At 49.1% G+C, this 21,366-nt stretch overlaps 1 protein-coding gene across 2 annotated transcripts in view; it reads right to left on the bottom strand.

Moving 5' to 3' along the window:
* Positions 1 to 20,515, bottom strand: part of DOCK11 (dedicator of cytokinesis 11) — a 122,269-nt gene extending 101,754 nt beyond the window's left edge. For both annotated transcript variants that reach the window (XM_063141849.1, XM_063141850.1), the window contains exons 1-2: positions 20,405 to 20,515; positions 536 to 652 (exon numbers count right to left, since the gene is read on the bottom strand). In XM_063141849.1, coding sequence (XP_062997919.1) covers positions 536 to 652; positions 20,405 to 20,506 — 219 coding nt within the window. In that variant the 5' untranslated portion in view covers positions 20,507 to 20,515. The remainder of the gene's footprint in view (positions 1 to 535; positions 653 to 20,404) is intronic.
* Positions 20,516 to 21,366: the final 851 nt, after the last annotated feature.

The following is a 21,366-nucleotide window of genomic DNA, read 5'->3' as shown; positions in this document are numbered from 1 at the left end:
AAGGGCTCTTCCACTTAGCCTGGAGACAGACCACACTTTTAAGGAGAGTTGAAAGTGGTATGAAAGAGGATTGCATTTCATGATGTACAAGGAATGGGCCACCTCTGGCGCTTGGCTTAATTTCATGCAGCCTCAGACTCATTTCAAAAGCCCTCCGCAAACGGTGTCTAAGCAAACGGCGGTGCCATTTCCTCTCGGTGGTGGTGCCCAGGCTTTGAGACACTCTCGCTGTGGAAAAGTCCCAGTTTCTCTCCTTGTTATCTTTTAGAAAGGAACTGAACACATCTTTATTCAAACAGGCTTTGAATGCTTCGCTGTGCCGTTGTTCTAACCATCTCAATGGCTGAGGCTTTCAACAACTGTATTAATCGGTAGTTTTAATGCTGTATATTTCTGTACGCTGCTCCGAGGACTCATTTGCACAGGGTATTGAGAGAGAAATACTAAATAACAATAATAACAGTGGCAGTTTCTGCCGTGGTAAAAGTGGCTGACTGGCCACAGCTGAAACCGCGGCGCCAAAAAAGCAACTCACAGATGCATCTTCCATGGGAAACATAAGCAGATCCCGGAGCGGGTCGCTGTAAATCTGCGCTTTCCTTTGGGCGATGACATTCTCGTAGTCCAAAGGCTCGATCACTTTTGCTTTTTCCTGATGGGATACAAGACCAACAAACACAGGTCAACAGAACTTCCATCCGAAAGCATTACAGGCCACGAGAGATGCAACCTCTTCTCCATCTGAGGAATGGGGACGATACTAACTAACTTTACAGGATGATGATGAACGGGATGCAGGGAACACTTGAAAATACTAAATATATGTTTTGATTGTTTATTTATTTAATTGATTTATAGTACCTCTTCCTCACAAAGAGCTGGGGGCAGCTAACAAGCTATTAAAAAAAACACAGCAGGTTTTTTTAAAAAAGCAAATTTTCCAACTGCACAGACATACACACACACCCTGCTCCAGCCAAACACATTTTTTCTCTTTCACGACTGGACAGATGGTCACCAACACTAGTAGCACCTTAAACGTAAAGGCAGATTGACAGGGCCGTACGGATACCCAGGAAGGATGACAGACCAAGAGAAGTACACCCCTGGTGGTCACCTACAGCCCCCAATTGAAAGCACGGCAACGGATCATCAGTGAACTCCAACCCAGCACAGACGTCTCTCTCACAAGCCTTGGGAGGCAGAGTGGTCCTGGCCTACAGACAACCTCCCAACCTGAAGCGGATGCTAACCAGCAATAGTACACAGGACAGAGACTCAGACAGAGGGACCAGACCATGCAATAGACCCAAGGGCCAACTCTGCCCCCACATCTGTCACAGGACCCAACAACATCAGTCACACCATCAAGGGCTCTTTCACCTGTATCCTTATATAATGTGTATTACATGCCATCCATGGCTATGTCTACTGTTAAGTTCTCAACAAACACATACACATAACACGTGGCTTATTTTTGACACTTTTTTTTCAACTGCACATTATCAGATTTCCAACGGCACATTTTTTCCCAACTGCACATTTTGTGTCCAACTGCACACTAAAAAAAAACCCTGAAACACAGAACACCTGCAAATACAATATTATTAAAATCTGTGCAGTTGCACCGTGAGAAAGGATGTGTGTATGGGGGGGGGGGGGAGCGGTCGCAGTCACTTTAGCTTTGACACCGCCCATGTTTTGCAGAGGGGGGGCATGCCATCTCCAACATGCTGTCCCCAAATGGTTAGCCGAAAAGGAACGTAGCTGTCGGGCCGTGAGAAAACAAAAGCAATTGCCATGTTTGCACGATCCCCCCCCCAAAAAAAACCCCACAAAGCTCTCCCTGCTCTAGAGGCTTTAAAGAAACTGGTGCCATCTACAGTTTGGGAGGTGGCGAACTGTATTTGCCTCTGGGATGGGTCCAACTGGCTCTACAAGGAGGATGCTCTTGAGCAAGCTGATAAGAGAATTTCGGGGAGAGGTCGGAAGTTCAGCCAGAAAGCAGAGGCATGTGATGGTGCTCCGGCTCCAGCTGTTGTCTTGTGATGGGCAAGGCACTTCCATGTATAATCACCACTGCTTAAGCCAAAACACTAATAACAAAACAACCCCACAGAACTGGTGACCATTTCGTTGTCTTGCTCTAAGCCCCGGGGAGGCTATGGTGTAACTTCTCCCATTTCATTGCCGCTAACCCTGAGGCCATAGCTAGATGGGGCGAAATCCCGGGGTGATCCCCGGGATCATCCCTGTGCGTCCACATGACGCACAGGGGATTCCGGGATCAGGGAGGGATGATCCCTCCCTTGCCACGGGATCTCGCCCTCCTGCGACCGCAGAACGTGTGGAGCTGGGAGCCACACATGTGGTGCAGCGCTGCACCCTTCAGGGATATGGTGGGGAAAATAATTTAAATTAAAAAAATTACCTATCTTTTGTGCACGAGCATTTGTGCGTTGCTTGCGCTTTAATAATAATTTTTAAAATGGCGGCCGCGATGCTTCTCCTTCTGAGGTCGTCACACCTCGCATGTAAACAGAGGAGGGATCTCGCGATAAACACATCGCGAGATCTTCCCTCCTCTGTCGCGGGCTAACCGGTAGGTCTAGCTAAGGCCTGGGTGTGTGTAACTAAAATAAAGGTATGAACTTTTCACATTTACGCCTGGGCACACAATTCCCTCCCTTATTGTTATAAGAACATACAAAGAGCCCCGCTGGACGAGACCAAGGGTCCATTTAGCCCAGCATTCTGTTCACACAATGGCCAACCAGCTGCCGACCAGGAACCCACAAGCGGGACACGGTGCAACAGCACCCTCCTGTCCATGTTTACAGAAGAAGGCTGCCTCTGATACTGGAGGTAGCCATCCGGACTAGTAGCCATTGATAGCCTTCTCCTCCAGGAATTTATCCAACCCCCTTTTAAAGCCATCTAAATTGGTGTCCTTCACTACATCTTGTGGTAGTGAGTTCCATAATTTAACTATGCGCTGTGTGAAGAAGTCCTTCCTTTTATTTGTCCTGGATCTCCCACCACTCAGCTTCATGAGATGACCCCATTGGGTTCTAGTATTTTGAGAGAGGGAGAAAAATGTCTCCCTATCCACATTTTCCACACCATGCATAATTTTGCACACCTCTATCAGGTCTCCCCTTAGCCTCCTTTTTCCAAGCTAAACAATCCCTGCTGCTGTAACCTCCCCTTATAGGGTTATCTTGGATCTTAGACTGTAAGCTCCTTGGGGCATGCTCCAGAAATAGGATGCCCATGTGCCCAGACGTATCTCCTGTTAAATTAGTGTGTGACGTCCTCCTATTGAAAGGTGGCTAGATTCTTTTAGTGATTTGCAGTGAAGGAACTTATTAATAAATTGTGCGTCATCTGAATTGCCTTGGCTCTTTGACATCACATACAAGCAGCAAAAGAGCTTTGATCTATCTGCAGCAGAAACTGGAGATACCTTTTAAACTTAGCTGGTCTCTCTGCCTTTCCCCCCTTCTCTGACGAAATGAGCATTCTTTGAATTCCTAAGGATGATTAATTTGCCGAAAGGAATGGATTTACTAGTCCAATTAAAAGCTCTGTTATTGCAGATTGAGAGCTTCATGAGCTGTTGCAAACACCTTTGACCCCGTTTCCCTGACACCTTTGCAAAAGTGTAAATGCCCGTGCACATTCAACCCCCGGTTCCTTTCTAGCCAAATGTGTTTGTATTTGGGTTGGCAGAGATTGCCATGAATGTGTACAAAGCGAAAAAAGAGTGAGACGTATCACAATCCAGGCAGATGACACCTCATTGCCCAAATGCTGGGAAGCTACCTAAGGCAATGTCCAACAGGTATTTATTTCAGAATGTATCTCTGCCTTTTAATCTATTCCTAAGGCCGCTTACAAGTATTGAAACCCTGGCTGCAATGGTAAACCAATTCAGATAATATTTTTGATTGTCTCCGAAGGTGCTTCTAATTAATCGGGTAACCAACTTTTTCATGTTTAGGCATCATTTTTAATGCAAGTATTTATACAAGCTGCAGGTAGCAAGCTTGCCGCCGCCCCCCCCCCCCCTCGGTATGGCTGAGAGAGAATGGGGGATGCCTAAAGTGTTGCCTGTTGTGCATCGTCTATCACACCCACCCACCAGGGAGCATGTATGTATTATTGCATTTATATCCCGCCTTTTTTCCTCCAAGGAACCCAAGGCGGCATACGTAATCCTCCTCCTCCTCTCCATTTTATCCTCACAACAACCACCCTGTGAGGTGGGTTGGGCTGAGAATGTGTGACTGGCCCAAAGTCACCCAGTGGGTTTCCATGGCCGAGTGGGGACTAGATTCATAGAATAGTAGAATTGGAAGGGGCCCACAAGGCCATCGAGTCCAACCCCCCGCTCAATGCAGGAATCCACCCTAAAGTATACCAGACTGTGATACCATGAAGTTTACTTTCTGCAGTTGTAGCTCTCTCCCTTCAAACCCTTCCTCAAAATCCAACTGTTCAGTGAAAATGCCACCCCTTAGTCTTAGAATCATAGAATAGTAGAGTTGGAAGGGGCCCATAAGGCCACTGAGTCCGCTCAATGCAGGAATCCACCCTAAAGCATCCCTGATAGGTGGTTGTCCAGCTGCCTCTTGAATGCCTTTAGGGTGGGAGAGCCCACAACTTCCCTAGGTAACTGGTTCCATTGTCGTACTGCTCTAACAGTCAGGAAGTTTTTCCTGATGTCCAGCCAGAATCTGGCTTCTTGTAACTTGAGCCCATTATTTCGTGTCCTGCACTCTGGGAGGATTGAGAAGAGATCCTGGCCCAAGTCCTACGTGTTCTAATAGAATCATAGAATAGTAGAGTCCAACCCCCTGCTCAATACAGGAATCCACCTTAAAGCATCCCTGACAGATGGTTCTCCAGCTGCCTCTTGAATGCCTCTAGGATGGGAGAGCCCACGACCTCCCTAGATAACTGGTTCCATTGTCGTACTGCTCTAACAGTCAGGAAGTTTTTCCTGATGTCCAGCCAGAATCTGGCTTCCTGTCACTTGAGCCCATTATTCCGTGTCCTGCACTCTGGGATGAGGACACAGAATAATGGGATCTCCCGACTCCCAGTCCGACACTTTAGCCACTACACCACACTGGCTCTCACCATGATACCAGAGGGGTCTTTGAGTAGAATGTGAGGTTCCGTTTGTGCTAAATTTGGTAGGATGTGTGTGTGTGGGGTGGAAGGCAATGGCTGCTTTTTTCTGCTCATTTGCAGCTGCAGGTGCTCCTGTGAAACCATCTGAGAACATCCCTGTACATCTTTCGCCCTGGCGACATCCAGACAGAGCCAATCAAACTCATTATGGCATAAATACCAAGTCGCACAAAGGAGGCCAAAAAAGAAAGAAAAAAAGACACCATATGGGCGGAAGACCAAGTGCCAGCCTCCACATTAACATAGCAAAGAGGAAATGATTAATGCTGAAATGTTCTGCAGGGTTTTCTGCAAAGATTTCAAAACCGTGCACCCACATTTCTAAACCGTAGTCGCTCTACCTGAAGCTTTTGTGTGTGTCCCCCATCGCAAAACACCCTAAGAACCTTTGTGCATTTAGCTTTCAACAAAAGCTTTCTAGCAAATTAGATCCCTCTTGTTAGGAGGCTAATGCTTGATCAAACGGCACGCCTCAAAAGATAATGTCGCTTTTGGGCAATCCACAGAGGCAGTTTTTCAACAAAGAACGTCATCACGGCACACAGTTGGGTGAAATGGGTTCCTTCCGCTCCCCGCTCTTAATCCACAAAGGTAATTTCATCATGCGTTCCTGGAAGGCTTGTGCATGGTCTGTGATGGTCATTAAGATGAAAATCAATCTCTTTAATTAGCCCTTGCACAGTTATGGTGATAAGCCAACCCATCAAACACGGTCACTAGGCATAGATTTTAAGTGTGGGTTCAGTTATATATTGCAGTACCATAAAAAGCTTTGCTACAGAGAGGCAGACATCCAGCAGGTTCCCTGTTGATGCATCTCAATGCCGTCTGGCAGTTCAAGGCACAGAGACTACGATGGGGAAAAGACTGGAGAACCAGTAAAGCCCATTTTAGCAATCAACGTTCCTTCGGGAAAAGGGTGCAATCCTGCTCTCAAATGGAGCAGCCATCTCAACTCAGTGCTTTTAGCTGCTAACGGGAAAGCAATTTATTCCTGGCTCTTCCTGCACTCAAAGACATCCCTCCCCCTGCTCAGATCTCCTGAAAATGGATTCACCAGAGCAGCTGAAATGCATCTACCACATCTCTCTGTGCAACCATCTCTGCAAAGCATGCCAAAAAGCTTCAACTCGGGTACACATCGATGGCTGGCCAAAACACAAAGCCAAGCCAAACCCGTCCAGAAGGAACTCCTAAATCTGCAGCCACGAAAACCAAGGGAAGTTGCAGGACGTCGTGTGAACTCGCTTCTTGGGGAGTGGGTTTGCAGCCCATCTGGCAGAGCCGTGTTGTAGCTCTCAACTGAGAAACAATGTGGTGTGAGAAGCCATCAGTTTCACCCCGCAATTCTGACTTTGGGGTTCTCCCCTTATTTATTTATTTATTTATTGCATTTTTATACCGCCCAATAGCCGAAGCTCTCTGGGCGGTTCACAAAAATTAAAACCATGAAAAGCATAATAAAACAACCAACAGTCTAAAAACACAAATACAAAATACAATATAAAAAGCACAACCAGGATAAAACCACACAGCAGAAATTGATATAGATTAAAATACGGAATTAAAACAGCAAGGTTTAAATTTAAGTTAAATTAGGTATTAAAATACTCAGAAAATAAAAAGGGTCTTCAGCTGGCGATGGAAGGAATACAGTGTAGGCGCCAGGCGAAACTCTCTGGGGAGCTCATTCCATAGCCGGGGTGACACAGCAGAGAAAGCCCTCCTCCTAGTAGCCACCTGCCTCACTTCCTTTGGCAGGGGCTTACGGAGAAGGACCCCTGTGGATGATCTTAAGGTCCAGGCAGGTACATATGGGAGGAGGCGTTCCTTCAAATAACCTGACCCCAAGCCGTTTAGGGCTTTGAATGTTAGTACCAGCACTTTGAATCTGGCAGCCAATGAAGTTGTAAAAGGACTGCCGTGATGTGGACTCTCTGGCCAGTCTCTGTTAGTAAACGGGCTGCCCTGTTTATCCCGGATACACACAGGGGCTTGCTTCTTACACTGAAATGAGCAAAGGGCCTTAGGTATGACAAGACAGTAATTTGGTTTACCTGCAGTAACTCCTTCTCAGACTCTGAACTCAGCCTGCTCTACTCTTCCTAATGCCATTGGCTGAACTACTCTGATGGCATAATGTGCCTATGGCCTCCTTTGGTTGCCATTGGCTTAGCTGCTCTGATGATGATAGAGGCGGAGCTGAGTAGCCCAGGACCAGAGCACTGGCAGTATTGGAAGACAACTGACCAATCTCTCAATGAAAATCCACTGGCCGCATGGAGTTAACACTTGCTGCCTATAACGTGAAATATACCTACGTTGAATTCTCAGCCATTCCCATCCTAGCATACCTCAGCCAGTCATGTGGGGCACGCTGGGAGATACAGTCCAATACATGAAGGCTGTGAAAGTTGGTATTAGATACTTAAAGTGGACTCAGGTGCACTCAAAATAAACCCATAAAGGGGCACCAGCATTCTAGCATGAAAAGAACAAGACAGCAATGCACAAGGGACCCTCCCCTATGAATATCTGGGGTTACCTATAACCCAGTACTCTTAAGAATAAAGAAACCGTAACTGAAGAAGCAGCCCTGAGAAGGTGAACTGGGGAAATGCCCTGTACGCGCTCAGAGGCACTCTTTATCTAGTAGCACTTCACGTCTTCTGAGATGGGCCATGGATTCAAATTAAACCCTGCCCCCAAAAGGCAGGTGGTGTGTGGTTGATGATGACACATTCCTTTATCAGCAAGCATGCCAGAGAAAGAGAAGGGGAGTGTATCTGCTTTTTGCTAAAGATTCCTTTTGCAGTCATCCAGCCTGAATTTGGAGTCAGTGTCGTGCCTTGTTTAACTGCCATCTGGTTAATGTCCTCAGCCTTGAGACAGCTTGATCAATCCAAGCAAACAGAACCCAGGCTGGAAAGCAACTGACTAACAGAAACATCCCAAGGGCGGCTTCCTCAGCTCACAAGGCAGCTTTCTGGCTCGTGAATGTGCCAAAGAACAGAACCCAGAAACGGCTTTTTTGCAATCAAGGGGATCTCTGCGTATGCCCTCCAGTTCTGGATCTATAATGCCTTTCCCCCAAACGCCTGACAGGATTTTGCTCCCAAGAGACATATAACGTCCGGCTCAAAACCCACCAAACCGAGGCACAACCGCTCCCTCCATCCCAAGCCATCCTGAGCTCAAAAGTTCTTGGGAATCTAAGACGTTTCCTCAGGGAAGAAGGTGACATAATACAACTACAGGGTTTTGCAGGCCCTGCCTGGATCTCCACATAACAAGGTAGAAAAACGTGTAAAGTTCAACCAAAACCTGAAGCTACCTGAAATTGTGCATGCACAAAAAACAGAAAAGAAAAAGACGAAGAGATGACCAATAGCTTCATAGCAAAGATTTTGCTGGCAAGACGAGGACCTGCAATGGACTTGGTTCTCCACAATTTCTTGGGCCGTGGCTAGACCAGGCCTATATCCTGGGATCGTCCCGGGATCATCCCTGTGCATCCAAATGACACACAGGGGATCCCAGGAGCAGGCAGGGATGACCCCTCCATTTGCCTGGGGTAATCCTTAGGTCTAGCTAAGGCCTTGCTCCTTCTCAGTGCTGACCCTTGGCAAGGGACCCTCAGTGGGACTATCCTTCTCAGCGCCATGGTCACCAGCTGCTCTTGCTTCTCCTCCTCCTCCTCCTCATGGCTCCCAATTGCTTACTTGAGAGGCAGAGAGGCAGGGAGCGAGGAGGCCGCGGCATCTCCTGTTCCTCCTTTTCACCACCACCACCATTACCTGGGCCAGAGCAAGGGGCAAGGTGCGATGCCATCGCCTCGCACACAAGGCCTTGACGTGCACACCTCCCTCAGGCTAAGCCCCACCACTTAAATACCTGAGGAAGGGGTAAAAAGAAAAGTATAACTTTTCCCTTATAGCAGAGGGAAAAGGTAAGGAGATTTGGAAAAGGCTTTTCTGTGAATATAGCAGGCTGGAGGTTTAATGGAATGTGTTTATTTATGAACCAATAGAGCAGGAGACACAGCCAAGCTGACACATGGCTTTATGGCAGCAAAATAAATAAAATGTTTATTGCTGTTTACGGTTCTTAGTTCCTTCAAATTCTATTCAAATCCTGCCTATTCTTAAGAATACTGGTAGAAACAAATCGAATAATAACAATCCTTAGTCCCTATGATCTTATTTTCACTCACTCTTCACACAACTCCTGACAATAAATCCCACGGCTAAATACGTCTACCCTCCAAACCCCAATTACCTCAGAACCACTCAGCTCCCCCATATATATGTACTCCTCCCGTTTCCACAGCATAACCACCCACACCCACTCAGTTAGGGTGACCATAAGGAAAGGAGGACAGGGCTCCTGTATCTTTAATAGCTGCATAGAAAAGGGAATTTCAGCAGGTGTCTTTTGTATGCAGGCAGCACCTGGCGAAATTCCCTCTTCATCACCACAGTTAAAGCTGCAGGAGCTATACTAGCGTGACCAGATACAAAAGAGGGCAGGGCTCCTGTAGCTTTAACGGTTGTGACGAAGCAGGAATTTCACCAGGTGCTGCATGCATACAAAGGACACCTGCTGAAATTCCCTTTTCTATGCAACTGTTAAAGATACAGGAGCCCTGTCCTCCTTTTCATATGGTCACACCCACTCAGTCCGACATTCTGTACTCTCTAGACATACTAGACCTAAGGCCTAGACCAGTGGTTCCCAAAGTGGGTGATACCACCCCCTTGGGGGTAGTGGGATTGCATAGGGGGCATTAAGAGGCAAGGGGGCGGCAGGGGGGCGCTCGAGGTGGTCTTTTCCAAGAAGTGCCTCTCCAGAAGGTCTTGAAACCCAGGCATATTTTTATGGGAGAAGGTAGTTTGGTCCCAAGCCATATAGGGGAAGAATCCACACATGTATTAATACCGTTTAAGAAGAGTCCTTTTAATGGTGAATTGAAATGTTTCAAAAGCACCAAAACGCTAATGAAGAGACATACCCTGCTTGGTGTGCCCCGCCACGCTGGCTGCAAAACAGAGGCATTCGCTCTCTTTTCCCTCCCTCCCTCGGCAAGCCTGCGGCGGGTGCTTCGGATTTTGAATAAATATTCAATTAATTGTTGCTGTTTTGAATTTTATTGTTATTATCTTCCTTAGTGGGTCGTTGAAAACCGCTATTCTGAATAATGATTTTTATAATGTAGGGTAGGGGGCACTGGGCATGAGTTTGTGGAACCAAGGGGGCGGTGACCTGAAAAAGTTTGGGAACCACTGAGCTAGACCTCTCTAGACCTAAGGAAATAGAAATGTGGGTAATGCCACACAGATGAACAAGGAGGTTACAATGGTGAGGGGCAGGAGGGGTTGTCTAGTGGGCCCCTGCTTGGAGGTGGCCCTTGCTATGTGCCCACCCATCCCAGCCCTGCTTTCTTTGACCCTGGCAGAAAGACTCAAATCCCATCACACCGGTTTTATTCATAATCCCCACACGGTGAGGTCGACCCTATGGTGAACCGACAGGTGTCTCCAAGTGACAGCCTGAAACTGAAAGATGTAGGTCAGCTATTTGTAAACAAGCTTGACCTGGTAGCCAAACAGAACAGGTCGTTTCCCAGAGTTTCTGCCCCCCCCTGTCCCGCCCCAGGGCAACTGGAAAGAAGTGTCTTCCCCAAGGAAGGCAAAATCTATCCGCCTGAGAAGCTTCATGCTCTCAGAAAATGAATGCTCCATTTCCAGGGCCTTGAAAGGAACTGATCTGATAAAGAGTTTCTTCACCGTAATCGAAAGGGCCTTGAGCTTAAACCCTGAAACAAGATTCTGAAGTCTTAGCATCAAACCCGGCTTTTAAATGCCCTCAATTCTATGTCGCCTCTATTTTTGCAGCCACCTCACCAGATGGCACCCGGGACATAATTGAAAGTGGAGAAAGAGTTGAACTAAAGCAATTAAGCTATTACCAGACAATGGATTTCTCTCCAGACACAGTCCAAGGAGTGGGGGGGCAGTGAGCTCATTTAAGCCCTCCATCAACACCTATCGTCATGGGGAAAGCCAAGGCAATGCCAATGAAATAAACCATTTCTGCCATTTAGATAGGAACTGATTACTATTATTAATTTCAGGCCTAGGGAAGAGGCTCAGGCCTACAGACATGGGACATATCGCATGTTAACCTCACATCATCCCTATGAGGTAGGCCAGGCCATGGGAGAGGGATTAGGTCACCTAGTCAGTTTCATGGCTGAGTTGAGATTTGCTCCAACCCCAAGTCCAACACCGTAGCTGCTACACATTCTGACATCCCAATGCACTCAGTGGGCTTTCACTGCCCACCCTCTACGAGATTGTGAGATTTGTTTTCCATCACACAAGAGTGACAGTCAACATCATCAACTTTATTGTAGTAACCATTAGCCTTGACAATTTCCTGACAGGGTTTCCATGCAAAAATTTCCAGTCCAACAGTTGCCATCAAACAAGAGACGTTAAAATGAAACGCATTTTAACCAGTGCAATAAAATCCTCAGCAAAACGAAAAAGGTCTGTTATTTATGATATCAAGGAGTTCCCCGCCAGCGTACCACCCTGATCCATTCCATTTCTTTCGCCCAAAGTTTTCATGCTGCTAAAGCAAACAAAACTGTTATATAAATCGCAAAAGATGAGAGCCATCCAGGAAAAACACGCAAACAAAAAAACAAAACAGCCTAGGTATTTCCTGAGCAGAACAGGTTGCTAACCTAAACGAAATGTTTTCAAAGGTGTCCCCCCCCCGGTCTGCCATATAAGGGGCATTTCAGTACGTAATTAATTATATTTTCCCCACTGATTCAAATTACAGATAACAGATCCATTGGGAGCCAGAAACCCGTTTGTACTTGTACACGGTCATGGCAGAAGGCGTAATCTGGCAGCATCGTTCAAGGAAAGCCCCCATGGTGATAACTGTTCTGGCCTTCTTCACTTAAAAAAAACATATTTTGCCATCAAAATGAGCGCTCTCTCCATGCACTTGCGCACCAGTCGCCTCATAGCCACATTGACATCTTGGAAAGTGGTGCCTACAGAACGAAGGTCACAGAATGACCCCCGTTTTACCCGAGTTTGTAACTACCTAGTCGAACAACGCATACAAGCTTCAAAATTCTCAGTACAGCTACTTTCTTCTTCTTTTTAATGAGGCTCTATTGCGGATCCAGCACTAACTTCCTTTCCATTTGCTCTAGAGTAGGATATTATGGGTTACAGCCAAGACATGATGGAACAGGGGTGACTCTGCGAGGTCTGTTTACAGAAAACAATGCCAGAACCAGCTGGAACAGTGATTTGTTAGTATCTGGGAAAAGGCTTGTGAACTAGTTCTCAACTGGAGCTGGGAGAACCTGCCCAATGTAAGAAAAAGCATCCTTTGCCCCGTTGTGGGTCAGAATTTGCAGAGAATCATGTGCAGCTGTCTCTTGCATCATGTACTGAGAGAGAGAGAGAGAGGGAGCGGAACAAGCTAGAGAAAGGGAAAATGTGTTTCACCAGAAATTAGCAAAAGGCCATGCACTGAGGCTGAAAAGAGAACCATCGCCACAAGGGAAATAGCAAGAGGCAAGAAAATGGTGTAATGGAGGATAGAAAGAATCAAGAGTGAGTGCCCCCCCCCCAGAGTTAAAGATAGTTTGAAAGAAGTGTGTGTGTGTGTGTGTGTAAACTCATCCCACTTCTACTTCTGGCCAAACAAGACATGCAAGTTTTAAACCCATTTCAAAAACCTGCCACACCTGTTTGACCAGAGGTAACAGGGGGTCAAGCAAAACACGTGTGTACAATCAATTATTTATTCACTGGGTACTTGAATTTAATAAATTGGCATGTAAACCATACTTTCTTTTACCAAGCAATATACAAGTACTAAGAAATAGATAATACACCACAGGCAACGATGCCTCTGCCGTATTGCCTTCAATGCTTTGGAAAGCAAATGACTCTTCATCTCTAGGCTCTACAACTGCAGGCCCAGGGACCACACCTGGCGTTCAGGGGTTTCCCACCTGGCACAAAAACAGCCGCTCACTCCAAGGGCTTTCCCCTCTATTATGCACCTCGAGACCCTTTGTCCCTACCTACCGGTGTGAACAACTAGAGAAGTGCTGTCTTTATGAACTATGGAAGCTCTCTCCCATTTGCTTGTGCCTTGGGTCTCCCACTGAGGTCAGCAGTCCTAGTGGTAATGGCCTGAGCAGGGGAGGGGCCTCTGTCAGTGCTCCCTTCCTTGTTTACAGACAAGATTCTGTGACCCGCCCAATTTTTTACTTGTTGTTTTTTTGGCCTACAGCTCCCATAATTCCTAGCCAGCGTAGCCAATGGTGAAAGACGCTGGGAGTTGTAGGCCAAAACATCTCAAGGGCCAGGTGTTGCCTCTCGATGCTTTAGCCCTTGGCCCCACTCAAAACATGGCCATTGTTCTGACATGGGTGGCTCGCCCGGGCCGTAGAGCGACAGCGAGAAAGGCCAGCCGGCCGAGAAGACAGGAGGGCAGGTCAAAGAGAACTCCAACAGAATGGGGGTCTCTCCAAAGCACAGGACAAATGGCTCCCCGCGGGCAGCCAAGCCCCAGGCAGGGCATCCGCCCCTCCAACCGGCCTGCAGGTCTTCTGGAGCGCTGATGTTTCTGACCGCAAGGATTGCAGAAGCGCCGTCATTATCAAGGGCTGCTGCTGACGTTACACTGCTGTGGTTTGCTCTCTACTTCTAGGCGGCAACCGTTGCACTGAAGAGGAAGCCACACCGTTCTGGCTGCTGCTGGGTGCTCAGGGTGCTTCCTCAGGGCACCGAGGCTCAACTGGGAAAGCGGGCAGCGATTGCCGGCTCCAGGTTTGGGGTGGGGGGCTTGGGCAAGACACGCTGGCTGGGCCCCCTCCCTTTGTGAGCCCGCCTTCTGACCCCCACTGTCACCAGCTGCTCTTGCCTTTCATCCTTTCTCATCATGGCTTCCTTGCTTGACAGGCAGAGAGCCGGGGGCATCCCCTGCTCCGGGCTTACAGAGAGGCAGGTGAACAAGTAGGTCGCGGCAGCGAAGAGGAGGAGGGGGACGTCTAGCGGGGACCCTGCCTGGCTGTGGGCCCTCGGCAGGGGCCCAATCATGCCTTGACACCGGCTCTGGGTGGAGCAGCTCCCCTGCTTTTCCGAAACAAGGGTTGTTGGAGAGGTGAGGGGTCAAGCGATGAAATGGTTTGGAGCGTCAACGCCGTGGACAGCCTAGCCCCAGGGGGCCTCTCTCGCACTCTGCTGCCAAAACTGTTCGCTTCCCTAGTCGCTCTGATGTCAACCCCTTCACTGCCTTCCTCTCTGCACCTGGGGCCAAGCAAAAGCGCCTCTTCCTGACCTTCAAAGCACATGGCCTTGTGCCTGCCTTATCGCTCTACTCTTATAGCCTGATGCATCTCTACCTGAAATCTTTGCTCCTCTGGCTCCGTGACCCCCAGCTCTTCAAAGGTCTCTGTTCCTTTTCCCCTTGCTGCCCCATATGCCTGGAACTGCCTTCCAGAATACGTGTGATCCTCTTTTGCCTCCTTCAAAGCCCGCTTAAACCGCACCCTAGTCCCTGAGTCCTCCTGCAAGCGCATCATGTGCAGCTGAAACAGCCATATCCTGCTTCCCTGTTTATCCACCTTCCTCTGATGTTTCCCCTCCTTTTCAAACTGCAAGTTCCTTGGGGCAGGGAACCTCTCCCCTAGCATTCTGTAAAGTGCCATACACGTTTACGGTGTACTGCAACAAATATATAATACGGTCTTCCTTCCCCAACCAGGTGCCCTCCAGATGTGTTGGATTACAACTCCTATCAACATGGGAGTTGAAGTCCAACACATCAGGAGGAATGCCCATTTGGGGAAGGTCGAAATAATATGAACCTGCCCAAATGTTAGGGCCAGAATCGGAGGCCGTGTTCCATCTCTATCTGATGTTGGAACTACAGCAAGTGGACACAAGAGACGGGAGCTTCTCTGCTGTGGCCCCCAGATGCTGGGACACCCTCCTGAAGGAGGTCTTCCTGGTTCCATCTCTGCTTGCCTTTGGATGGGCACTGAATGCATACTTATTCAGCTTCACTGAGGCTGCCCCTTGACTCTCATTGACGGCGACAATGTTTTCAATTGTAGGCCTGTATTTTTACAACTTCTAGTGTGTTTGTTTTTCTGTTGGATGGATTAACCCCTTTTTAAAATACTCAAAGAGGAAAGTAGGGTAAATGTCTCTGGGAATAAATAAAGTTGGTATGTTGGAACTTTCCTTTACTCACACACACACTGGACTCCTGTTGATCCCAATCTGGCAAGGATCAGGAGGAAATGTGGAACGCCCCTCTTACAGACTACACATAATCAACAGCTGCTTTAAAAAACCATCCGGTAATATCTATCCTGGACTGTACCATTTGGGACTGAAGGCTGTGAGAGAGACTGGCGAAGAGATGGAGGATCCCATTATTTTTTAATGCTCTTGGATGTAAAATCAAACTCCTTTGTACATAGAAAACAAACACAGAGAGAGGTTCTTACTAGCTCCTTCCATATATGCTAACTTGTCTATATGCAGGGAAATTTCTTTACATGGGAGGTATGTGATTCTAGAGCTCACTAACCCCTCCCCACAGTCACATTTGCAGCCCAGGGTGGTACAGTCCCAGAGGACTCTGCGATGCAATTTTAATAGCCGTGAGGATAACCATTTTGGATACAGCGTCCTTTCCTAGTTTCTCGTTTGCGCACAAAACCATCATCAAGCTGCTGAATCTACAATGCCCTTCGCTTATTAGAGGTCATTTCCTTGGAAAACTGATGGCCTTGTTGTTTACGGATAATGAGCAGAGCGGGACTCTAACAAAAACAGAGCTGCTATGCAAACCAGTTAAGGCATGGTGAGATTATAAACAATAGATGCCTCTTGGAAGTCCAAACTACCTTAAAACCATCACAACAGCGTATCTTTTTCCACTGCCACCTTACACGAACAGCACCTGGTCTATATTCCATAACAGGATACAGGGTTTTCCACAAAGAAAAAGCTCCCAGCAGATCTCTGGCCTCAGTCATTCACACACTTGTCACTTCCAGGATAGATTACTGCAATGCACCTGATCTGGGGTGGCCCTTGAAGACTGTCCAGAGTGTGGCTGGGGAGTTCAAACAGGAGCTGCCTATTCAGGCCACATTACAGAAATTTGCTGCCAGCTTCGCTGGTGAACTCTTTGCTCCTGGGCTCAATTCCAGATGTTGAGACTACGCCTCTATATGTCCCTGCCACTTCTCCCACTACGAAGACCTTCTTTTAAGTCCTGCCTTCAACCTTTCCAGCTCTGCTGCCAATGATTCGGAATAGCCTCCTAAGAAAAGTATGTCTGCCCCCTTTCTTTGGCTGCTCTTAGGCAGAAGTTGGTGAAGATTATTTTATTTAGGGGAGCTATTTTAGGGTCCTGATTTATTATAGAACTGATGCAGTTTCTGTTGCTGATTTTGGACTGTTTGATCTTTTAGGCTGAATTTTGAATTGTTTTGATTTCACGGAAGCTGCCTTGCATACAGTTGTTAAAAGGCAGGATATCATAGAGTCAGAATAGTCGGAAGGGGCCTATAAGGCCATCGAGTCCAACCCCCTGCTCAATGCAGGAATCCACCCTAAAGCATCCCTGACAGATGGTTGTCCAGCTGCCTCTTGAAGGCCTCTAGTGTGGGAGAGCCCACAACCACCCTAGGTCATTGGTTCCATTGTTGTACTGCTCTAACAGTCAGGAAGTTTTTCCTGATGTCCAGCCTGAATCTGGCTTCCTGTAACTTGAGCCCTTTATTTATTTATTGCATTTTTATACCGCCCAATAGCAGAAGCTCCCTGGGCAGTTCACAAAAATTCTGTGTCCTGCCCTCTGGAATGATCGAGAAGAGATCCTGGCCTTCCTCTGTGTGACAACCTTTCAAGTATTTGAAGAGTGCTATCATGTCTCCCCTCAATCTTCTCTTCTCCAGGCTAAACATGCCCGCCCAGTTCTTTCAGTCTCTCCCCATAGGGCTTTTTCCCCAGACCCTCGTTGCCCTCCTCTGAACCCCCTCCAGCATGTCTGCAAGCTAAGTTACTCTCTTGATTTCAGCTGTTTTTAGTTTAGGGTTTGTTTGTTTTTAAGCAGCCTCGTCCCTTGAGAGAGTGCGAGGTTATACATCTAAAAATACTCTAACACAAGTTTTGGAAAACTGCCCCAAATGATCTGCCTCCTGATTAGAACAATTAAAGACGTAGCATGTGTGTTTTGCAAAGTGCTTGTGGATCTGGGTCTCCATTCGACCAACCACCCTGCGAGGCAGGGTCATTATTATATTATTATTATTATTATATTTATTTGTATCCTGCCTTTTGCCCAATGCAGGGCCTCAAGGCGGCCTTACAAAGTTTAAAACATACATTGGGTGCAGGGGGAAACAAAACCATAAACATTTAAAATACACAACAAAATTATAAGACGTTAACATAGATGGAGGGCCAGATTATTCTCCAAAGGCCTGCTGGAACAAAAAAGTTTTAGCCTGCTTCCGAAAGCCCATCAAGGAGGGAGCCAGGCTAGTTTCCCCGGGAAGAGAGTTCCAGAGCACTGGAGCAGCCACCGAGAAGGCCCTCTCCCATGTTCCCACCAAGCGCGCCTGTGAAGATGGTGGGACTGAAAGAAGGGCTTCTCCAGAAGATCTCAAAGCATGGGCAGGCTCATAAGGGAGAAGACGGTCTTTCAAATAACCTGGACCCGAGTCATCCCAACCTTCATTTTATTGGTGGTGGTGGGGAAGAGATGGACAGAGAGCGAGCATTCAAACCCAAAGCCATTTTTACAATCAACTGTTCTGACAAGACCAGAGAACCATGCTTAGGGTGATTTCTTCATTAAATAGCCTGAGATTATCACATGTTGGGATTCTGGCCATAGACAAACTAATCAGCCCACCAGGCCGCTGGAATTTTACAGTCTGCCTATCTGTTGCTATCAGTTGAGCCAGGGTGGCATATCATCATCATCATCATCATCATCATCATCATCTATTATTATTATTATTATTATTATTATTATTATTATTATTATACTGTATCTTTATCTCACTTTCCAGATGATGATTATCTCCCAAACTAGTTCATATCAACAAACAAAAAAGAGATAAACAGATCCCTGCCATCAGGTTTACAAACTAAGAAGATAAGCTGATCTTTTCTTGCTGGCGTTCTTGCCTGCTTGAATAACAAGTTGGTAGCTTTTCTTCCTTTGGCCGTGGATGCGGCCAAATGACCAAGCCAAAGGAACTCTGCACAGGATTGCAGGTGCTCTGGAGAGGCTGCGCAAGCCGGTGATCCTAGAAGCAGGAAAGCGTGAATTTCCGCATTCCTGCACCCTTCCAGTTTGACTATTCTACAAATATAACCCACCTACCCCAAAAGGCAATTTGGGCTCCCTTTTTGTGGAGTATTTGAAGACAATTCCTAGCCAAATCTCAAACTTCACCACACCCTGCCTTTTGGCATCCCTAAAGGAAATATTTTCCCGCCTCCCGGGCTCCTTGCCGTTCTGCTTTCCCAGCCTAATTCTTCCCGTAGAGCACAAATCCGTATTGGCGAGAGAAGAGCATGGAAAAAACTAATAACATCTGCGATACTTTGCACACACTTTAGAAGGAGGCCTTGGCTCAGCCAACTCTACCAAAGACGCTCCAGCAGCTCTTGGCTGCTTTGGAAAACTCTTCATTCCTGCCAGCAGCATAAAACTTCTATCGCACAGAAAGCGTTTTTACTTTCACAACAGCAAGATTCAACCAAACAGCACCGTGGAGAAGGTTTAATGTTCACAGTCTCAGAACTCTGCAGCCTCCGCTACCCAAGACACATCACGACGCACCTTTTATTTACATTGTGGTTTTTAAAAGGCCTGGCTGAAGCGTGAGGGTGCAATTTATGAGGCACAGATGTTTCTCTCTGCCGGGCTGGAGCTGGCCAAACCTTGCGGAGCAAGTGACGCAGACAGGGCCGGGCGCCTTCTGAACGTAGCGGGTGCATAACTTAGCATCCTCCTCAGTGTCTCTTTTCTTTTCTTAAAAAAAGTAAACTTCTAGCCCTTTTGATCAAAAAGGCAGGCGTGAAAATGGGCAACTCTGAGTGAAGTCTGAGAAGCCAAAAAGAAGCAGGGGCCGGTTGGACTGAAGCATCCTGGGGGGAAGATTGGCAGCTGCAATGAGCAGAGGGAATAACTGTGCATGGGATCCGCCAGTCCCTGGATCAGCCCAACTGCAAGTCTAAATTTGGTTCTCCCACCCCATCCCCAGATCAGAATTGCGCCCCCCCCCCCCCGTACAGTGGGATAGGGACTCCCCGGACACGCCTGGCTACTAATCCACCTGCCGGGCATGGCTCCTGGCACCTCCGTTGCCCCTGGGTGCTCCTGGCCCAAAGCCCTTTGGGTAGCCTGTGGATTTGGCACAGTCACAGCAAAAGACCAGCGGAGACACAGTGCAGGCCAAAATAAGGATGGGCCCAGAGATGGTCTCAGTGGACCCCTGAAGAGGAAAACGGCCCAGTGGTCGCAGCGGAGCTCTGTAAGCCTTTCATTTGGGGGGGGGGGTTTCTTCTCCTCCTCTCCCCCCCCAATAAAGGATTGAATGGGAGATTGACAGGCTAGCCAGGCGAAGATGGTCCCTCCCCCCCACCACCACCCAGGAAGCAGCTTGCTCCTGCTCGGGTGGGGCCTTCCTTCCCCTTTGAAGAGCGGCGGAGCTGTCCGGGGCGCGCAACATTGCCTGTCGGCCCCTCACCGGCGCCTCTGGCCTCCCGCGCTTGTCTATCAGAGAGCAGCCACGCCCCCTCCGGCTCGCCCGCCGCCCATCCCCGCCGCATCCCGCCCCCCCAGCACAGAGGCTCCTATTCAGCCCCCCTCGGCCCTTCCTTGACTCAGGCCCCGCCTGCAGCAGCTGGAAAGTCTACCCCGGCCCCCGACAAGGGCACCTCTGGGCATGTACAGAGCGCCCTCCCTCCCTCCCTCCCTCCCCGCAGCGGGGCGGAGAGCGGAGCGCCTCCCAGGCAGGCGGGTGGCGCGTCCCGGCCCCTGCCCCGCGCTGCCCGCCTGCCTGCCTGCCGGCCACGTGCGCCCCTGGCCGCCGCCTCCCCCCGCGGCGCCCGGCTCTCACCAGCCCCGGCGAGCCCCGCACCGCCTCGGAGACGCTCTGGCGCAGCTCGGCCGCCGTGCCCGGCTTGCTCAGGCGCTTGGTGAATTTGCGCACTTCGGCCATCGCGCCCCCAGCTGCCGCGCGCCGTCTGGCTGCTCCGCGCGCCTCCTCGCCCGGCAGGCCAGCGGCGGGGAGGAGCCAGGGGCCGGCCCAGGGCCGCGCTCCCCTCCCCGCCGCAGACAAAGGAAGGGGCGGGCGGCGGCGGCGGGCGAGCGAGCGAGCGAGCGCAGGCCCGGCCCGGGGGAGGCGGCGCGCGCGCGCCTCGGGGACGCCCCCTCGGAGCGCGGGGCTTGGCGTGGCGTGGCGCGGATGGCGGCGGCGGCGGGGCCCCCAGGGAGGGGGCGCCGCTGCCTGCCTGCCTGCCCGCTCGCCCTTGGGGTTGAATGCCTGCCTGCTTGCCCAGCCCCACCGCGAGAAAGGAGGAGGGGCTCAGAGGGGCCCTTTGGGGAGATGCCCAACCCTGCGCCTTCCTTCCTCGCCCGCCGCGCTCGCTTTGAACCAAGGCGGGGCGGAGATACCCCTGGCCGGAGGACCCCCCTCCCCCGCGTTAAGGACCAAAGCTCCCCCCTCCCGGTTGGTTGGATGGCTGGGGGTAGAGAAATGGGGGTCCTGCCCGAAATACAGAAGCGCCTCCATATTTTAGGCAAACCAGGAAGCTAAACTTTCCTGGTTGAGTTTTCACGCCAGTTTAACTTTTCAATTAACTTCCCCATTTGTCTTCACTCCAGGAAGGAGAGGAAATGCACCTGTCAGCATCCATCCAATGCACCTTTGGCTGCTGGCTCCCAGGTGCAGGGTTTTCTCTACGGTGGCCCCAGAATTATGGAAACATCTGCCCTAGGAGGGCTGAGATCTCTTCAGCTGCTGGGAGCAGGATCTCTTCATTTTACTCTTGCTGGTGTTTGCGTTTAGGGGTGTGCACA

This window comes from Elgaria multicarinata, chromosome 15 (genome assembly GCF_023053635.1).
Source record: "Elgaria multicarinata webbii isolate HBS135686 ecotype San Diego chromosome 15, rElgMul1.1.pri, whole genome shotgun sequence".
NCBI lineage: Eukaryota > Metazoa > Chordata > Lepidosauria > Squamata > Anguidae > Elgaria > Elgaria multicarinata.
Note: the sequence above shows the minus strand (reverse complement) of the source record. Positions and strands in the feature narration are given on the sequence as shown.